General features: G+C 46.1%; 2 protein-coding genes and 2 non-coding genes across 4 annotated transcripts in view; 3 read left to right on the top strand and 1 right to left on the bottom strand.

The window, feature by feature from the left end:
* Window positions 1-245: 245 nt before the first annotated feature.
* Window positions 246-5,865, top strand: RPS3 (ribosomal protein S3). Its single transcript, XM_077776403.1, has 7 exons — window positions 246-323; window positions 1,508-1,638; window positions 1,915-2,008; window positions 2,485-2,579; window positions 4,291-4,478; window positions 4,945-5,141; window positions 5,793-5,865. Exons 1-6 carry the CDS (start codon window positions 294-296, stop codon window positions 5,136-5,138), a joined length of 732 nt encoding a protein of 243 aa, XP_077632529.1. The 5' UTR covers window positions 246-293; the 3' UTR covers window positions 5,139-5,141; window positions 5,793-5,865.
* Window positions 1,196-1,344, top strand: LOC144243238 (small nucleolar RNA SNORD15). Its single transcript, XR_013338581.1, has one exon. It is a non-coding gene; the product is annotated as a small nucleolar RNA SNORD15 (small nucleolar RNA).
* LOC144243232 (small nucleolar RNA SNORD15) lies at window positions 4,693-4,837 on the top strand. Its single transcript, XR_013338578.1, has one exon. It is a non-coding gene; the product is annotated as a small nucleolar RNA SNORD15 (small nucleolar RNA).
* An 8,294-nt stretch (window positions 5,866-14,159) lies between the features above and the next one.
* KLHL35 (kelch like family member 35) overlaps window positions 14,160-20,126 on the bottom strand; it is a 6,207-nt gene continuing 240 nt past the window's right edge. Inside the window, exons 2-8 of the mRNA XM_077777682.1 lie at window positions 19,773-19,840; window positions 19,028-19,095; window positions 18,757-18,941; window positions 17,734-17,852; window positions 16,825-17,013; window positions 15,361-15,549; window positions 14,160-14,497 (exon numbers count right to left, since the gene is read on the bottom strand). Coding sequence (XP_077633808.1) covers window positions 14,309-14,497; window positions 15,361-15,549; window positions 16,825-17,013; window positions 17,734-17,852; window positions 18,757-18,941; window positions 19,028-19,095; window positions 19,773-19,840 — 1,007 coding nt within the window. The 3' untranslated portion in view covers window positions 14,160-14,308. The remainder of the gene's footprint in view (window positions 14,498-15,360; window positions 15,550-16,824; window positions 17,014-17,733; window positions 17,853-18,756; window positions 18,942-19,027; window positions 19,096-19,772; window positions 19,841-20,126) is intronic.

The raw sequence follows: 20,126 nt of genomic DNA, 5'->3' as shown, positions 1-20,126 counted from the left end.
AACTGTAATTTCCATCTCTGTGCCCAGTTGCTCACTTTTAAGCTAATGAGAATTGGACTGTAAACTTCCCTGCAGTTCCAAAGTTCTGATTGGTCTGTTGCTCTTCCTGTTTCTGCCTATAGGTGTCTCCATTACCCTTCTTCCCCGCCCCTTTAATGCTTTCCTAAAACTACAATTCCCAGGAGGGCCCACGGGCGCTGACGTCGCGCAGTTCTTTGTCGTAGCTCGCGCCCTTTATACGTACTTCCGCCTACGAGCCCCTTCCTTTCCTTTCAGCCGTGCACGGCAGCAAGATGGCGGTGCAAATTTCCAAGAAGAGGAAGGTGAGGACCTGGGGGCCGGTCCGGGGAACTGTGGCGCCGCGCTGGTACGGGCTTGTGGAGATGCCGTCGCAAGACCCTGTGCCCGGCCTTGGGAAGCTGCCTTGTACGCGTGGCATTCCCGCGGGCTGCGGATGGCGGTGGATGGAACGCGGGGCCCGAGCCGGGCGAGCGCAGTTCGGCGGCGGAAGGCAGCGAGACATTTCTGCCGCTTCGGGGCGGAGAGCAGATATGAGCGCCAGGCGCCCCTCCGGCGCCGGAGAAAGCACTTGTGAGCATTTCTTGGTCGACAGATAGCTTTAGCGAACGTATGGTATTTGGGGAGCGGGAGCCATTTCCCCCTGCGTCTCACACTGGCTTTGAGCAGGAGAGGGAGCGGCGTTTTCATGCCTTCGTGACAGGATGCAGCCATCTGATCCCAAAAACCTCCATTGGAAAGGCTTCTGAACGTTTCTTGCTGCGTTTGGGGCCCAAGGAAAACTGGGGGGAGGAGAGGGAGGAAACCTGGGGAGAACACTTCCGAGTTTTAATTTTCCGCTTTTCAGTGGGCGAGAACTGTTAAGTCCCATTCGCTTTAGACAGAGGCGACTTGTCATTTTCGTTGTGCATAACATTGTGTAAGTCCACACGCTTTGGAGTTAGAATTTGCCAGTTTTGTAAGACACGGGTACTTAACCCCTAGGTAACGTGGCTGGGGTTCTTATGGTCCAAGTTGTGTCTTCAGGGAGACTGCTTAAGTCACTATATTTTCACCAGTTCCGAGAGTAGTGAGCGTCTGTGCTGTGCTGAGTGAATGGGTTGTAAATGTGCCCTTTTAGAGCAGCTTTTGGTTCTGCATGTGTACGTGCGTGTACATAAACAACGTGTTAAAAACCCTTCAATGAAGAGATGATGACGAGTCTGACTGGAGGTATTCTCTTTGTCCGGGTGGCCCCTACTTCGTGCTGCGTTCTGTGGCACTTTTAAGGGCCCTTGGGTTAAAGTAACTTCCAAAGGACGACCTAGAGGCATTTGTCTGAGAAGGGTTGCCCCGTTCCTGATGGGACAAGGGTATATATAGAGAGAGAGGTGACGGGCTGGTTGTTAGAGGTGTGAAACTTTGATGAGAGTTGCCCTGGCAGAAGGACTAGGCAGGAAAAAGTGAGCCTGCATCCGTGTTCTAATTGTGAATTTTATCTTTTGGTTAGTTTGTCGCTGATGGCATTTTCAAAGCTGAACTGAACGAGTTTCTCACGCGGGAGCTGGCTGAAGATGGCTACTCCGGGGTTGAGGTCCGAGTTACACCAACCAGGACAGAAATCATTATCTTGGCCACCAGGTGAAAACTCCCATTTTCCTGGCTATCACCTGTAATTGTTGTAAATGCTAGAACGGTGTATTCTGTAAATTTAAGGGGACAACCAGTGAATTGGCTCTAGCAAACATAACATGTTTTTTTAGTGGCATTTTAAGTCTGATTCTAGTTTTTGACATCCACGTTTTTATATATTCTTATGTCAGGTGAATGAGACTTTACTACCCCATATGTAAAAGATTTAAAATCACATCAGGAATTTTGTGAGAGCTATAAGTTAACCCTTTTTATTTTTCTCAGGACGCAGAATGTTCTGGGTGAGAAGGGCCGGCGGATCCGAGAATTGACCGCTGTGGTTCAGAAGAGATTCGGCTTCCCTGAGGGTAGTGTAGAGGTGAGTGATCGAGCTTATGCCAGAGATTACTGTGGTCCTGGAGATGGTTATTTAGAATGGTACTTGTACAAACTCTTACCATCATGAAGACCTTAGTTATGATCACTGAATTTTATAAATGGAGTGGTATTCTGTTGAAGTTCTCTTAATAAGCAGTGGGCTTCATTTTATAGGCCTGTTCTTATTTCTGATGGTTAAGGGAATTTTACATTCAGTTTGGGCATGGTAATGGTACGTATGATGGATTGGCTACCCCATCGGTTGGTGTAGCTGTAGGGGGATCTAGGGTGGGAGGGCAATAAGGAAAGATTCAGACCATATCACAGTATATGTTACTCGTGGGTAGCAGAAGTGTTTTAGTACTTAAGGGATGCCAACAGGGATGCTTGCTTGCAGGATGAATGAACTGATTTTTTTTATTGAAAACACTGGTGAAGGTAACAGGTTTAAGGGTGTGCCTTGTTTCCTTCTTAAAGCTTTATGCTGAAAAAGTGGCCACAAGAGGTCTGTGCGCTATTGCCCAGGCAGAGTCTCTGCGTTACAAACTCCTAGGAGGCCTCGCTGTGCGGAGGTAAGTGTCTTGAGCCGTTTAATAATTATACTTTAAAATGAGACATAGGCAGCAGTGACCTGCCTTTCAATAGAGTTGGTGTACTTGACATCCTTTTAAGAATTAATTCTCTATTTTATGGGCATTTTAACATTGGTACCTACCAGATTAAAGTTGTAATGGGAGAACCCTCCTTTTTGACCTTCTTTTGTAGCTAGAGTACAAAAGCAAAAATAAAGATTCCCCTTGCTTCCAAAAAAAAATAATGATAATAATAATTATACTTTAAAGACGGTCAGTACTGTAAAGGGAATACTCGGTGCTTTGGGAGTAGAACAAAAACTCTAGGGGGAGGAGGTTGGGATTCCTGTTGAAGTTACTCAGATCCATTGAGTGCAGATATTATAAAGAGATGAGACACAGTCCTGATGGGGAAGAGCTTATACGTGAGCAGTGCGAAGATAGTGCTGTGTGGAGGGGTGGACTATAAAGCCACAAGGTGGCTAGATTGGCCCTGGAGCTGGGCCTGCTGGTAAGATTTCAGTAGGTGTTCTTTGTGCAGTTTCACGGTTTGTGAACTTATTGGAATGCCTTGCCTGGGTGTTTGGAATTTAGTCAGTACTTCCTGCAGAGCCCTGGCGGGTTTTTCAGCAGGGGAAGGACATGAACGCTTAGCTTTAGGAAGGTTGACCTGATGGGGAGATTGGTAGCAGGATAGGCTGTAGGCAGGGACCTCTAAAAAAAAGGCTGCCTGCCTGGTTTGAATACCAGGTTATACCGCTTAGAATTGTGGTCCTCAAAAGCTTGGTTGGTCCCTGGGCCAGTATCACTGCCATCATCGGAAGACGTGTTAGAAATAAAAACTCTCAGTCTCCACCACTGAAGTGGAAGGTGGGAGTGTGGCCCAGCAACCTGATCCAGGTGATTTTTGTGTATAGTGAAGTTTGACTTGGAAGTTCTGAGACCTGAGCCACTTAGCTTCTGACCCTTGGATCTCCTGTTTGTAAATGGAGGTCATTACATCCACCTCACCCTTTTGTGATTAAATGAGATGATGCGAAGGGGCCTGGATCCTAGAGTGATGGGTCCTACCTTCCCTTTCCCCCTTCCCTGTTGAAAGTCACATAGCTCTCCCAATTAGTATTTTTTAGGGTTTACGGTGATAAATGAGTTGGGGGCATGATGTTTTAAGGCTTATTGTCCATTTATAGGCCTAGAAACCTTTGTCAGGGTGGGCTAGGAACCCACATTAGTAATTAGTGTTCCTAATGAATGCGAATTCTGGAGATATGGGGCCACTCACTGACTGGGGTACTTCCGGATTTTTAAGCTGTGTGCTTACCTGATTGAAATGCTGAGTTTTGCTGCCCCCACCATTTAATTGCCAGTTCAGTTGGCCAGGGGTGGGGTCTAGACTTCATAGGTTTTTTTGGTTCTATTTTAATCTTGTTGAGGTGATCCTAATATGCAACTAAGGCCAGGAAGCATGTGGTTAGAACAAATTGGTATATATTCCCTAAGGAATCAGCCTAAGATGAGGTGCGATGGGAATGAAGGAAAATTGCCACACTCTGGTCAGATTTATTCTCCGTTAAAGGAACATTAAAGACCGTGCGTACTAATAAGTCTTGTGCTTTTTGTTTCTGTTTTATAACACGGTGGGGTGTGGTGGGCTTGAACAATCCTGTCTTTGGTGATAATAGGTGGATATCTGTCTCTTGTTCTCCCAAAGGGCCTGCTATGGTGTGCTGCGGTTCATCATGGAAAGTGGGGCCAAAGGCTGTGAGGTCGTGGTGTCCGGGAAACTCCGAGGACAGAGGGCTAAATCCATGAAGTTTGTGGATGGTCTGATGATTCACAGTGGGGACCCTGTTAACTACTATGTTGACACTGCTGTTCGCCATGTGCTGCTCAGACAGGGTGAGCAGCTGGGAGTGCTTGGGGCCAAAGGGCCTTTAGCAGATAGATGTATTTTCCATGCACACCTCGGTGTTTGGGGAATTCGTTTTGGGAGCAGTGGGGCATATGTATACTCCTTGAGTTTACTGATGAATGTGCTGCATTGAACTGCAAGAGTTACTGAGGTCAGTCGGATCCGAGAGTTGGTTTGCTCTTGTCTCAGCCACTGTGTACCCTTCAGTGATGACACGATGACGAGTCAGAAAGGTCACATCCTGCTCTTGGTCCTTGTCAGTGCCACGTTCTGTGGTGCTGTGCATGGGTTCCTTTTGCAAAAGTGTCCTGTTCATTGATTGATTAGAGGCATTTGTCTGAGAAGGGACCAGACCTAGGGGTCCTTGAGTAACCTACTGTTCTCTTTCTTCTGTCCTCTCCTATCGTGGGACCGCTGCAGCCACAGCTAGATTCTAACTATGGCATCTTCTAGGTGTCCTGGGCATCAAAGTAAAGATCATGCTTCCCTGGGACCCAAGTGGTAAAATTGGCCCTAAGAAGCCCCTGCCAGATCATGTGAGCATTGTGGAACCCAAAGATGAGATCCTTCCCACCACCCCCATCTCAGAACAGAAAGGTGGGAAGCCAGAGCCACCTGCCATGCCACAACCAGTACCCACAGCATAACAGGTACGTCTCCAGAGGCCTCTTGTGGTAGAGTCAGATCCTATTTCCTTGTCTTCGTATTAATAACTATGTCCTACACTGTGGTAAGCACTTGATACATAAAAATTGGGCTATAGTTTACAACATAGGTTGGAGTCAGAGGCCCATTTGCCCAGGGATTCTGTTGAGTATATTTGCCTTTTCTCTTAAGTTCCTTTCTTGGGGCACCTGGGTGGCTCAGTCATTTGAGTGTCTGACTTTTGATACTGGCTCAGGTCATGATTCCAGGGTTGTGGGATCGAGCCCCGTGTTGGGGTTCGTGCTGAATGAGCATGGAGCCTGCTTAAGGTTCTTATTCTCTCCCTCTGTCCCTCTCCCCTGCTCATCCTCTCTAAAATAAATTATTCCTATGTTTACTGTGTTTGAAACAAATTTTCCTTTATTTGCTTAAAATCGTCAAGGCACTCTTGTTAGTAATTAGTCATCTCTTCCTTAGCAGCCCCTTCACCAGTTAAAACAGTAACACCAAGCCTCTTCTTTACCCAGCACCTCTTGTTTGTTTCTCGGTGTTCTGTGTATATATGTATCTTTCACACAAACCCTAAATGGGAAATGAAAGAACCCAGTATTTAGGTGAAGATTCTGTTCTTACTGATGTGCTTTATTCTGTTTCAGGGTCTCCTTGGCAGCTGGATGTGGAGTTTGGATTTTGCTGTGTAAAGACCTTTAATAAAATCTTTGAAAAAGACACATGGCTTGAATAGACTATAGGTCTACTGTTTGGACTGATAATTCGATTGCCCTAAGGGAACATTCCTTGATTGAGTCTTCGGGCCGCCTGGCTCGCTTTCCTGGAAATCCTTGGTTTGAGCTGTGCTTGTGAGGCAGGCGCCAGAACAGGGTCCAAGCAGAGTTAACCAGACCTGATAGTCCATAAATCTGGTGAAATGTGAAGGCTGATGGCTAATAGGACAGCACCTTGAGTAATTCACCTGCAGTTTGAGGTTATAGGTTTAGAAGAGGGATATATTTGAGATGGCCTTTTTTCCCCCATGATGCATGAGGAAATCTGTATTGCACGTAGAAAATCAGTGCATTTTATTTTGCCCATTAGGTTTTGGGTCCTTCTACACTATAGGTAGTGTTCTACATAATTCTCATTTAATCCTGAGCATCTCTAAAGTGTAAAGGGAATTTGTGCCACTAAAGAGCTTGAAGTGTAGAAGTATATTTTCCTAAGCAGCATAGAGCTGTGATTAAAATCCACATTTCTGTCTATGCTCAGTCCTCGGAGCTAGAAGAACATTTACATTGTCTATAATTTGTCATATCTAGAAGTAATCTCTCAGTTCATTTAGCAGGGACACGCCCCTTTGGAAGTCTCTTAACCTCTAGCACAGCTAATGTGTTAATGGCCGCACTATATTCCACTAGGGAGTGGAATATATTGTATTATTAGGAAGTAGACCCTGAATATAAAAATGTGAATGTTTATTTCCCCATGCTTCCTACCTTGAGGTGACAATTTCTCAAGCTGATGAGTTTTCTGGGAAGGGCTGAGGTGAGGTGGTTATGAGCAGGCAGGCTGGTATTGGGCCTCCACAGTAACTGCACATAAGTGAGATTTGAGTGCCTTGAAATAATTCTGTGCCCACCACCAAATCTAATGCAGTATATGCAGCTATCATAAGGTCTTATTTATCCTTTGTGGGTAAAACTAATGGCACTTGGCAATTTTACTGAAAATGTTGAGCTACGTCGTTTAATTCCTGTATTTCTGGACCTGTAGTTTGGTTGTGAGGGGATCTTTTTTGTTGTGAAACTAGTTCAGCTAATAGGAGCACCCAGAATATGTGGTGAAGACAGATTAAGGTAGTCCTGGTCGCCTAGGACCTCAGTATGTAGTACTGGCACAGCCAGTCACAGGTCTTTGTATATCAGATGAGGTGATTAAATTCCTTAACTTCAAATACACTTAAAACTGAAAGTGTGTGGGGTTCAGTCGTGCTGTTAATGTAACTCCCCACAAGGGGGTGCTGTAGCAGGAAATACGCGCCAAAGTAGCAGCTTGGAGAAGAAAAGTAAAACGTGAATAAAGTATAAGGTTATTAATGTGCATGAGTAAAGCTTGAGTTAGAACATAAACACCCCTGGATAGCCATTATTCTGGTGAAGAAAGGCTGAATAGCAGCTGGAATGTGAGAACTTGAGAATAGACCCAGAGGCCGAGCATGGGTCCCAGACTGATGGTCAACTGTCAATATGGAGAACCAGGAAAAGTGCAAAANAGGTTGTCTATCTCCAGACAAAGGCCCCTGTTGTCATAGCTGCTCTAGGTCCATAGCAGAATGATAATGTGTGGAGTCTTACTTTCAGCCCCTACTTCCAGTCAGCCACTCTACTAGTTGGGAAATTAGGCTCTGGGAATGTCCGAGCCTGGTGGGGGTGAGGAGAACCTTTCTCTGCAGAGTGCTTAAGGAGACCGAGGGGTGGGGGGTGCTAGGCACGGCAGTCTCCTCTCAGAGCCTCTGCTCATCTGCATGTGATTTCATAGCACAGTGCCTGACCCCTAGGTCCTCCATAAATACTGGATGTTGTTACTATTAGTACTTAAGCGTATCTTGGAAATGATTAGTAGCTTAACTTCATGGTATTGGGTTCTCCCCATCCTAACTACAGACCCTGACCATAGGAACTGAGCTTTCTGCTTCGCTGGGAAGTGGGCATAGCCGGTCAGTTCTCCCTACTCCATTCTGCGGGTGGTGAAATCCGCCTTTACCATGCCACGTTCCCACCTAGTGGTTGTTTCTGAGCCCAGTGTTGCTGTGTGTAACTGTAGCTGTTCTATGTTAAGGCCTGCCAACCCCAGAGCAGGAAGTCAGAATTTAAGTATTGAGAATCAACGTCTTAAGGCACATAAGATTTTGAGGTTATTTTATCCATGAAACCAACCATTTCCCTATGTTATTGATCAAAAACTATATGTGTAACTTGATAAGCAGCATGACTATTAAGAAAAATGATTATTCCTTGCCCTGAGTTTGCTGTAAACATTCCATTAATCTTTGAACATCCCTATAATGGACTAGTTCTGTCACCAACTTCATTTTATAGCAACTTTGGCCTACATGATACATCTTAAAGGAATGTGTGAGTTTTCTTAGGCTATGGAAAATACTTAGGATATCTCAAGACTCTACTTATGGTTTGACAAGGGACATGAAGCCCTAGGTTGGGAAAAACTTACTCTAAACTCACATTTTTAAAATAGTAAGAGGCCCCAATGGCTCTGAAATTCAAATGAAATGATGCCTCTGCTGCTCAGTCCTGTATCGTATAGCAGCTCAGGTGGCCAGGTGCAGCTGGGCCTTTGTCCACCAATGGGGGTGAGGAGGGGGGAGCTGCTGTGATGGGTTCATCCCACCCTCCACCCTCACTGTCTGGCCATGAACTGCCCCCGTGACCAGCCTGTACCCACCAGTCTTGTGTGGTGAGTCAGAGGAGCTGGACCTTTTGAATCCTAAGTTGTTGAGAGGATAGAAGAACTCCCTTGCCTTTAAGAGTATTTTTGCTTTTTAGAGGGAGGAGAGGGAGAGCATAGACCCAGCTTTAGGGCCGCTTCCCCATCAGGGATGGGGAACCAGAGGAGATGGATCTTGGCTCACTGGGTTTCCCTCAATACAAGAGGAAGATTAGCCATCACTATGTACCATCTGGGTCCAATAGACATTGTATCTTTTATATTTTAAGTCACTTTACAGATTTATAGAAGAATAAAGGGACAGTGGAAAACAGTTTTATAAATTTTACAAGTGTTCAGAGTTTAAAAATACTAAAATTTTATTTTAAAGTTTATTTTTGAGAGAAGGAGAGAATCCCAGGTGCTGTGCTGTCAGCGATGAGCCCAGTGTAGGGCTCTAACCCACAAACCTTGAGATCTTGACCTGAACCAAAATCAAGAATCAGACGCTTAATCAACTGAGCCACCCAGGTGCCCCTAAAAATACCAAAATTTTAGCAAGTATTAGCACAAGTCAATATACTAAAAACCATTGAATTCTACCTTTCAAATGGGTAAGTTTTATAGGGTGTGAATTACATTTCAATAAAAATGTATTCATGAAAACAGATATTTGTGTATATATATATATATATATATATATAAATGAGTTAAAACTATAAACAATTTTGTATTTTCCTTGCCTGGGAGACATCGACCTCAAATGAGCACCATCTCTTGAATGCAGTTAAATGTTCATCAGCCACCATGTGCAAAGCTGGAATGTGATCATCTTGTGGCTACTGATTCCAGATTTCAAATCGATCTCCAGTAGGCTCTAGCTTCTTGCTTCTGGGTTTTTGGTTTTGATTTTGTTCAGTTTTGCACTTGCATTGTCTACATGGAATACCTTACAATTTTTGATGGCTCATAATGTTGAAAAGACATTTTCATTGCTCCATAATTTTAAAACATTTTTGATTTTAGATTTATAATGGTCAATTTGAAGGACTGATCTAATGAATTTTTAAAACATCTACAGCATCTTTTCCCCTTCATTCACCTTAGTACACAACTGCCTCAGCGTGTCTCCATTTATAAACTGTAACAAGCTATATCAAGTAAATGAGGTGCAGACATCATAAAAGATGAATATTGTACAGGCCTTTGTCAAATCAGTACTGTGTGATGAAATCTTTCCTGTTGAATGACTTAACTTAAGATGCCATATATACTGTCTGTTTTTAGAAATAGGTTGTTCACTCACCAACTCTTGAGTCTGAGAAAATTCATCTAAGAGGGACTGTGCTTAGGTGACCAGCTTCCATCCTTTCAGACGAGAGTGCTGCCGTGTGTCCCTGCATTTACTTTCTGGTTTGTCTCTATTAAGTGTGAAATGTCCTCTGTCAGTTTCCTTCTCTTCTGTCAGTTTCCTTCTCTTCTGTCATTATGGGCAGAGAATGAAAAATCCTGAGTTCTCAGCTGATGTCTCGACTTCTTTTATACTCTTGGAAGATGATATGCACTATAGGAAATCGAGTATGGAAACTGAAGGATGATGTAATAGTAATGGTTTATTCACTACTGCATCTTCCTTCTGGGCACTACCATCATTCTTCCATTTGATCATTGTAGTCTTTGGGAATAACTGATGAGTAATATGAAATAATATTTGGGATGATTAAACAGCAAAGTTTTTCAAGATACAGGAAAAATAAATTCATCTTGATCTCTTAATGTACTTTATAGAAGAATCTAATGAATCCATATGGTCATTGCAAGACAATGAGTTTTATTGTCTTTTTTAAAAAGTAAATTTCTCATTGTTCTTTGGAAACTCACTAAGTCATAAAGTATTAATCCTTACAAGTACTTAGAACTTCTCAAAAACGAAACTCAAAAACTAAATTTGGGTCCAGTGGCTTCTGATGGTATACAGAAAGTTAAGTCTGTTCTCAGCTGGAGAGAGGACGGCAAACCCATTTGGCTAAGGAGTCATATACTCAGGACTTGTGGTCTGGCTTTCTCCTGGACTGTAACAGTCCCCCCCAATTCAGCAGGCAGCCTCGGGGTGGGGGTGGGGGAGAAGCCAGGGAGGCCCTCTATATATGGTCTTGGTCTAAACCGCAGTCCTAGGAAATTAGGACACTAGTGTATGATCTTTTGCTTGTGTTCTGGTGAGCCTCACCAGGGAGATGAACCATGTCTCCTCTCATCCAACCAGGAGCCCTTAAGGGCAGGGACGATATCCCATCAGGCTGGGGTTTCCCATGGTAGAAACGTACAGTAGTTCCCCCCGCCTTATCCATGGTTCCACTTTCTACGGTTTCAGTTACCCGAGATCAGCTGTATTCTGGAAGCAGATGATTCTCCTTCTGACTTAGGTCGATAGTAGCCTAATGCTGCATCACGATGTCTATTGTCATTCATCTCACTTCATCTCACCCTGTAGGCATTTTATCATCTCACATCATCACAAGAAGACAGGTAAGTATAGTACAAAAGGAGCCTACATTCACATAACTTTTGTTATAGAGTATTATAATTGTATACTTTATTATTTTAAATCTATTACTGTGCTTAATTTATAAATTAAACTTTATTGTAGGTATGTATGTGTATGTATGTAGGTATGTATGCATGTATGTATAAGAAAAACATAGCATATATAGGGTTTGGTACCAACTGTGGTTTTAGGCTTCTGCTGGGGAGCTTGGGATATATCCCCCCACAGATAAGGGAGGACTACTGTATTTTCTTTTTCTAAACAGCAAAGCTACACTCAACACCATTTTAGCAGAGCCTGGGCAAGGCTGCATGGAGACCGTGTGCTTTATAGATAGCTGGACCCAGGGTGGAATCCTGGCTCTGCCACTACTCACCAGACCAGTGACATTAGTAGACAAATCACTTCATAACTCTGAGTGTCTACTTCCTCACTGTTAAGGGAGGAAATAGTACTACCTCACAGGTATTATGAGATAGAAATCCAGGAAACTTTGATATAGTGCACTGAGTGGGAAGTCTTGTTCGGGGCATCGGGGGATACAGAGGTAAAGCTGACACCATTCCTGCCTCAAGAAGCATTCTTTGGGTATGTCGAGGGAGACTAGAGATGTCACATGTATAGGCTTGGCCATATGCCTGGCGATAAAAGAGCAGCCTATGAGGAAGGGGCACGAGGAGAGTGATCAGCTCTGGAGTGGAGGGTATCAGATCTGCCTAGGCGGAGAGGGCAGGAAAGGGCATTGGCACTTGCAGGGAGAGCACTGGGGGCATGAAAGGTCATTGTTGGGGAAATGGGGCAGCCTGCTTGGCACACAGGAACTGCCCAGCCCAGGTGGGGTGCCCATGTCAAGATCTTACCCTGAATTTACCCCTACCTTTTCCACTCAGACTTTGGCCTGGGTGCGCAAGCAATACAGCACCTTTTTTGCTTTGTTCTGGGTGTTATCAGTGGGGTAGAGACTGGCAGGCTCTGAGGGGCTGAGCCTCCCCTCCCCTCCAGTATTATCAACTGTGTCCAGATGGTCACAGGCTTCTTAATCTGGGATCATCAGAGGATAGCAGCTCAGCTGGGACCTGGGGCTTTGTGCTGGGTTGTGATGGGCCAGTCCCAGCTGGAGAGACCCCACAGATAGGGCCCTGGGGCTTTGGAAGATGGGGAGGGGCATGGGCTGTCCCCGTGCCAGAGGGGATGCAAGGAGCAGATGATAGCTCTTCAAAAGGTGATCTAAGTGCATGAGAGAAGGAGCCCCAGATGGGGCCTGGCCAGCTCCTCTGGGCCTCAGAAACAGGCATAGGACCTGAACCGCTGGGTCTCTGCCTCACAGAATACGTGACATCTTTTGTCTCCTCTCTGTGCTCTGAGCTCATCCCTTCCCCTCTAGCAGTTCTATTTGGCTGCCCATAGAGCCCAGGCCTCCCAGGTGCTTATGATGGCAGGAGGAGCTTGTGCCCCCTGTTGACACTGGGTATCTTATAAGTCCAGGTGTGGAACCTGGGCTGGCTGGGTTCTCAGGCCGGGGCCCTGGTGCCTGCCACCCTGAGCCTCAGGGCTGCTCAGGGTCCCATGACAGTTTTGTTCTGTTTCTACTTTTTTCATGAGTCAGTTCCTCCCTCCTCCTTGGCCCTAGCATCTAGCAGTGAGCCTCATTTGTAATCCTTTTTTTAAGGCTTTATCCCAGAGTGAGTCTGAAACTTAAAGCTGGAGCTTCTCCCTTCCTTATGATTATATAATTCTGTTTCTGATCCTTGGATATGTTTGCTTACTTATAAGCCTAAGCCTCTGTCTTTTTATTTATTTTACATTTGTTTGTTGGTTTATTTATTGTCAAGTTAGCTATGATACAGTGTAATTTTGGCTTCAGGAGATTTCTGTGATTCATCACTTATATACAACACCCAGTGTTCATCCCAAAAAGTACCCTCCTCAATGCCCACCACCCATTTTCCCCACCCTCAGCCCCCTAACCCCATCAGCCGTTTGTTCTCTGTATTTAAGAGTCTCTTACGGTTTGCCTCCCTCTGTTTTTATCTTCTTATTCCCTCCCTTCCCCTATGATCATCTGTTAAGTTTCTCAAATTCCACGTTTGTAAAATCATGATATAGATCTTTATCTGACTGACTTATTTCACTTAGCATAATACCCTCCAGTTCCATCTACATTGTTGCAAATGGTAGAATTCCATTGTATATACAAACAACATGTTTGTCCATTCATCAGTGGACAAACATTTGGACTCTCCATAATTGGGCTATTGATGATAGCACTGCTATTAAGCATTGGGGCACATGTGCCCCTATGCATCAGCACTCCTGTATCCTTTGGATAAATTCCTAATAGTGCTATTGTTGGGTCATAGGGTAGTTCTATCTGTAATTTTTTGAAGACCTTCCACAGTGTTTTCCAGAGTGGCTGTGCCAGTTTGCATTTCCACCAACAATTAAGCCTCTGTCTTTTTAGTTGTCTGGCTTTTAATTTTACCTCTCATTGCTAAGTGTTTGAATTGGAGAAGGTGGTTTAGAAAGAGAACCATCCTGACCAGAAGTGCTTTATGGATTCCTGAAGCTTCATGAAATGTTGAGTCATAGACTCTGCCACTGACTAAGGTATGTGATCTTGGGTGATTCTCATCTTTTTAAGGCAGTTCCTTCTCTGTAAAATACAAATATTAATAATTAGCTTATTAAAAGTTTCAAAAATGCCAATAATCTCAAATGTAGACAGTGGTTACCTCTGGGATGGATGTGGGAAGGAATGGGTTTAGGAAAGGAGGTACCTACAAAGGCATTTGTAAAGACCTGTTTGTTAAGCTAGATGGTGGAAACACAGGTATTTACTTTATTATAATTCTTAAGCCGTATAAAAATATATACTTTTTATGCATGAAATGTTTCATAATTTTTTTTAACATGTCCACACTGCCGTCATGAAGGTAAACAAGGTAACATACGAAGGTGCTTTGTAAAGAGTCAAAGTAGGGAGTAGATATTGGCATTACTTCTCCAGGCAAAGCAGGCTTGAGCTGGAACACAGACCCAACCTTTGAACAGGTTTTATTTCTATGAGGAAGGGCGGGGGGCAATAAGTTAAGGGGCTATTTACATGGAGGTGCCATGAGGGGAGCAGATGAATCTGAGTTCTCTTTCCTTTCTCTGCTTCCTGGATTCAGGCTGCTCAAGTCCGTGTCACCTGCTCAGGCTCTGAATGATGGTGATGCAGCCATGGGAGCTGGTACAGCGCTGTAGGGATGGCTGGGCCTCCACCTGCCCACTGCTGGGGTCAAAGGTGAAGACCTTGTCGGTGCTCTCCCCGAGATCATCCCGGCCACCAAGGATGTGGACTTTGCCATCACACACAGTCACACCACAGCTCTCCTGGGTGGACAAACAGAAAGATAATCAGTGATAGCCTGGAGATCCCTCTGTCCCTGGCTGGCCAGGCCAGACAATAGCCACACAATATGAGCAGGCAGTCTAGATTGCAGAAAGGCAGGGACTGGATGAATCTGAGTTCAAGTTCTGGCTTGACCCTTAGTAAATGGCCTTAGACAAGTCACCTGCAAAATGAGAACAATAATTGTCCCTTCTTCGTAAGGTTGCCTTAACAGATAATGGGGTTAAGCAATTTAAGCATTTTGCATACTGCCAGTAACAGTGATAACAGTCACAACCACTATGATCTCAGACTCAGAGAAGCCAGAAATCTCAGGCTCTTAGAATGACTGAAGGTCAGAACTGGCAGGGAACAGCAACCCAACCACATGTCTATGTAGTCTCTTTGGAGTTTCAGGGAAGGGGACAGGAGGTGGGGGAGGCAACGAATGCAGGGGCCAGAACAGCCAGGGCCTGGACCTCCCTGCTCTGATATTACTAAGGCAAGGGAACTTACCAAGTCCCTTCTCCACTCTGACCTCCCCCCAACAGACTACCAGCTGGTGGCCTTCAGTACAGGAGAGACTGCAGGGTCATTTAGCCCAAGACCCCCATTCAAGGCTAAAAGCACTTAGGACTTGGGTTCCATGCTCTGCCTTAATATGGCCTAACTGGTGGCCTTGGGTGAGGCCTCAACCTAAGGCTGGTCTCCTCATCCTGTGGAACACAAGGCTGGTTATCATAACGAGGACAAAGGAAAGGAATTATATGTAACTGCCTAGCATGGAGTCCACATCCTTAGACATGGGACTTTGCTCTCCCAAATGCAACAAGTACCAAGGCTTTGCCCGGGAGCCTCTACTCACCACAGGGCTGGGGAGGACAGCCGCCTCCCCCCAGACATCTGTGCCAGGGTCATAAGTGAAGATTTTGCTCATGAGGCCTCCTACCACATAGATGGTGCCCTCAAGGGAGACAGCCTCGAGACAGCACTGTGAGAAGGGCGCCGGGGATCGCAGGCTCCACCGGTCCTCCTCGGGGTCAAAGCACTGCACCTGAGGGGCAGGCAGAGGGGCTGTGGTGAAGCTTCACCGCCCGCCCCCCCCGCAACTGCCTTACTGCCCACATCCTCCCACCTCTCTGGCTAGGGGGACTCATTCAACACACTGCCTGTGTCCACCAGGCCTGAGCTAGCATCTGGAAGAATAGAGGAGACCCACCGGCCCTGCCCTCAGGGGTGCTGAGTCTGATTCCACATTTGAGCCTCAGCCCTGGACTCCTCCCTTTGTCCAAAGCCTCCTCATCCTTCAAGGTCCAGGAAAGGTCTGTGTCCCACGAGGTGCAAGTGCCATCTGCACCAGTGCTGGAGAAGGCCCTCAGAGAGCAGGCCCCCAGTAGAGATGCATTTCTTGTTGCAGACATCGTCAACCCTCTTCCTTCCTCCTAGTGCTCTGAGCTCGACAAGCTTCCAGCTGGGCTGTCCTGGCAGTCCCCATCCCTACAGCTGTCCACAGGCTGCCCAGCATCACCAGTGTGTACAACACCTTCCACAGTTTCTGAGGGCTTATCCTACCTCCGTGTTCACCTTTACTCAGTTTCCTCAATTGTTTACTTGGAGACCCCTGGAATGGCTTATAACAAATCAGTGCTGCACAAAAGGATATTAAAGGGCAGTTCCCNGTTTTTGAAAGATTCAGGTCCCAGAACCACAGACTTGCGAGACCATCCTCACAAGGGAAGGGAAACAGAGGGAGGAAGCTGCTATGAAGATTAATTTTTATTCACAATGTAAATGTTCAGCAGAAAATTTGGTTGATAGACTGGTTCTCCACCTAAAGAACTACTGAAATGGTGGCTGTGAAGAGCATGTGGAAATCTGCTTACATTTAAGTGAGAATAAAAAGCAGAATGCAAAATTTTACTAACAGAACACAAAACTAAAACAAAAAAAGATTCAGAAGAAGCCTGGAAAGCAATGTACCAAAATATTAATGGTAGTTATCCTTTGGTGGTAGGATCATGGGCGATACTTTTCTGTTTCTCCGGTTTCTAAATTTTCAGTAACGCGTGCTGGTGGTTGTTTGAACGGAGGAAAAATATTTTCAGTAATCCCATCCTTGCCCTCAATTTTTAAAATGTATGAAACCACTGTGGCACCAGGTAAAAATATTCAGGTGACTTTGGGGTCATCCATCTCTCTGAACTCACTTCCTTGCCTGAAACAAGGTCACTTCTCAGGGTTGTTGAGAGTGAGAAAATGGACGAGGACATGAAAGTGCCGGTTCTGCGCCTGGCACACAGCACACTTCCAACGCCCCCTCTGTGCCCACCTTGTTGGTGCTGACTCCGTCTTGTCCGGCACCCCCGATCACGTAGATTCTGCCGGCGCAGGCCACCACTCCGGCCGAGCTCACGGCCTCGGGGAGAGGTGTCGCAGGTGCCCAGGTGTTGGAGAAGGGGTCATAGCGTTCTACGCTGTGCAGGCGCCGAAGGCCATCGAAGCCGCCCACCGCAAACAGCTGCGGATGAGGACAAGCAAGGGTGAGGTGCCGCGGCCACTTTGGCGGGAGTCAAAGCTGTCTGCTTGCCCGCCCCACGGTTCCGCTCTGTGCAGAGAAACTTTCTCAAGACCCACACTGGGTGCTTTCCGGCATTGTGGGCACCTGGGAGGCCTCCATGCACTTACCAAACCTCCCTGAGCATGTTTCCTCTGTTAACTGGGGATAATGTCAGTCTCTGGGGTGGATACTAAATTCGTAAAATATCTGGCATCAAACTGATACTTAATAATAATAGCTAATAACTTATTGAGTTTATCAACTCACTTCACTGATCCTAAGAACTTCTATTTTCTTTTCTGAATTTGGGATGTAGCTTACAAAGATAGCAGATTTTTTTCCTTTTTTTTTTTTTTTTTTTTAAGGGACAGAGACAAAATTCAAACCTAGTCTGTTTGGCCCCAGAGCCCACACCTTTGATCCCTGANTTTAAGTGGCAGAGTCAAAATTCAAACCTAGTCTGTTTGGCCCCAGAGCCCACACCTTTGATCCCTGACCACTAGGCTGTACTATTATGGTGAACAGTATTAGCATTACCATTATTATGTAATCTCAGGCAAGTATCTTTCCTTTTTGGTGCCTAAGATCACTTCTTTCAAAGAGTGTCTTAGAGGGCCTTCCCCAAGTAGTCCATTGATCTGTACCTTGGTCCACCAGGCAGCAGCTGCTGAGTGTCCCTACCTGCCCCTGCATGACTGCCATCTTATGCCTCCACCTGCCCTTGAGCAGCGAGGCCACCTTGATCCAGGTGTGCAGAGGGGAGCTAAACATCCACACGTCACGGCTGTTGATGTGGCCTCCTAGGGAAAGAGAAGCAGCTGTTGACCCCAAGCCCTCTTGCCCCAGCACCCCTAAAGACCTAGAAATAAGGGCCCCCAGATGCAAAGGAAGCATTAAGGGTAGACAGCAGGAAGGACTCCCCGCACTGTGCTGGTGTGAGGCTCTGGGCCTGTGACCTGGACAGTGTGCTCTGAATGAATGGTGGGAAGGTGTGAGTTAGGACAAGGGACAGGAGTTTTGATGGGAGAGGCCTGAGAGACTCAGGGAGGGGGAGCTGATCTTCACTGGGTGCCTTATGGTGGTATGCCAGGNGGGGGGGAGAACGCTTAGAACTCAAATAGACATGAGTGCAAAGTGTGCCCAAGTCAGGAAGCTGATGGAGACAAAGGGAAAGCAGAGTCACCTGCGCTGAGATGGGGAAAGGTAGAGTGTGACCTAGTAACCCTGCCTTATTTCTGCCTTTACCTTCACACGATTTCATGTCTGTTCTCATCCTTCCATGAGGTGTTAGGATTATTGTACCCAGTTTACAGACAGGAAACTCAGATGCGGCTTAGAAACCAGGAATGTACCGCTGAAGACCACATAGCCTTTCATTCCAGATCACAGACCAGAACCAGAACTTCTAGTCCCTGAAGCTGAGCACTGGTATGTCCTACGGGCCCAGGGCCCAGGATGCAGGCGATGGACTCTCCTTCCCTGTTCTCCTGGAGTTACTGACCAGGGACTCACCTGTGAGAAGCAGCCTTCCCAGGGTTGGAATCACACTAGTGACAGGCTCTGCAGACGTACATACCACTTCAGGCAATAACCGCAGGTTATCAGGAAAGGGCCGCCCCAATTTTGCAATTGGAGATTAAAACAAAGGACCAGCATGAGAGGCAAAGAGGCCAATCCTGTGGGGGTGCCACTGCCTGCCCTCACCGGAGACATAGACGTCATTGCGCAGAGCACAGGCGGCAAACTCTGAGCGCGTGTAGCCTGGGAGGCTGGGCAGAGGGGTCCAGCGCCGGCTCTCTGGATGGTAGGCATCAGTGAAGGGCAACTTCAGGAGTCCCTTGCGGTCACAACCGCCGACGACCACGATCACTTCAGCTAGGTCCATGAATCTGGCAGGGTGATAAGTCCAATGCCTGTTAACCCGCACCCAACTCTCGGCCTTCTCTCACCCTCTCGATGACCACACTGTACTGACCTGCCCTTCCACGCTCTTTTGTCCTCCAGCCCCATGCTGGACTCTGTCACCTCCAACCTCCTTTCCAGCTATTGATGGAAGAGTGTCACACTAATCCCTAACCCCAATCTACTGACCTCTAAATTACAGAGAAAGAATCTTTACAGAGCCCTTACCTAGAAATGTTACTTCATTCAATCCTTATGATAATCTTATTAGGCAGGAATTACTACTCTTTTTGCAGAGGAGGGAACTGAGGCTCAGATTTTGGCTTGCCAGAAGTCATGGCAATAAGTGAGAGAGCTGGAATTCAAGCCCAGGTTGGGTGCCACTAACTCATTCTCTTCATTCCTTTCTGCCCTTCATCCTTAATGAAGACTGCTGACTCTGCTGCCTCCCTCCTACTATAATCACCTAAACCCATTCCCTAATTACTAATTCCTTGGACCAGGCTACACACCCTTTCAGCAAAGCATTCTCCCCTCCCACTAACCAACCCCTCAGGCTTTTGACCACACCAGAATTTCCAAACCAAGCCACCCACTTCCTACCTAATTCTTTGACAAACACTGCGCATCTTCTTTGTACCAGGCCCTGAGCTTAGTGTTGGAGACACAGTGTGGGAAGACAGTGGCGTCCTGTCTTCTATCCCTGGGAGGGTGACAATCTTGACTACTCCACGCAAAGTCTCCTGGTTTGGCCCTTCCAGGGGTGGGAGTAAGCCTCTTATTTTTTTTTTTTTTCAAGACCTATTTATATCCCTTACTAGGCTGAGCTCTCGGAAGTAAAATCTATTTCCAACTACTCCCAAGTCCCAAGCACCCAGTACAAGACCTGCACGGAGGAAACACCCAGAATTACGGATGGATGGGCAAGACAAAGGATGTGTGTAAGTTGTTAGATCCCCGCCTCTCCCTCATTAGATCATGGACTCTTTCAAGGGTAGACAGAATTCCCAATATCAAGCCCATGAAGTGTGTGCTGAATGCATGACCACATCTCATTCCAGAGGCACGATTACGTGATTGGATTAAAGAATGCCACAGGACTGAGTGGTTGAAGAACAGAAAATGAGAAAGGGTGGAAGGCAAGGGAATGGGGGGTGGGGGCGAGGGGGGTG

The sequence above is a fragment of the Crocuta crocuta genome, unplaced genomic scaffold (assembly GCF_008692635.1).
Source record: "Crocuta crocuta isolate KB4526 unplaced genomic scaffold, BGI_CrCroc_1.0 scaffold271, whole genome shotgun sequence".
In the NCBI taxonomy this organism is placed as follows: domain Eukaryota; kingdom Metazoa; phylum Chordata; class Mammalia; order Carnivora; family Hyaenidae; genus Crocuta; species Crocuta crocuta.
This window is presented reverse-complemented; position numbering and strand designations above follow the sequence as displayed.

Bases quoted from the DNA above. Each gene is read 5' to 3' on its own strand.
- RPS3 (XM_077776403.1), top strand. From the start codon at position 294: ATGGCGGTGCAAATTTCCAAGAAGAGGAAG. The intron at 2,009-2,484 runs GTGAGTGATCGA...TCCTTCTTAAAG, and splicing joins TCCCTGAGGGTAGTGTAGAG to CTTTATGCTGAAAAAGTGGC. The intron at 4,479-4,944 runs GTGAGCAGCTGG...GGCATCTTCTAG, and splicing joins CCATGTGCTGCTCAGACAGG to GTGTCCTGGGCATCAAAGTA.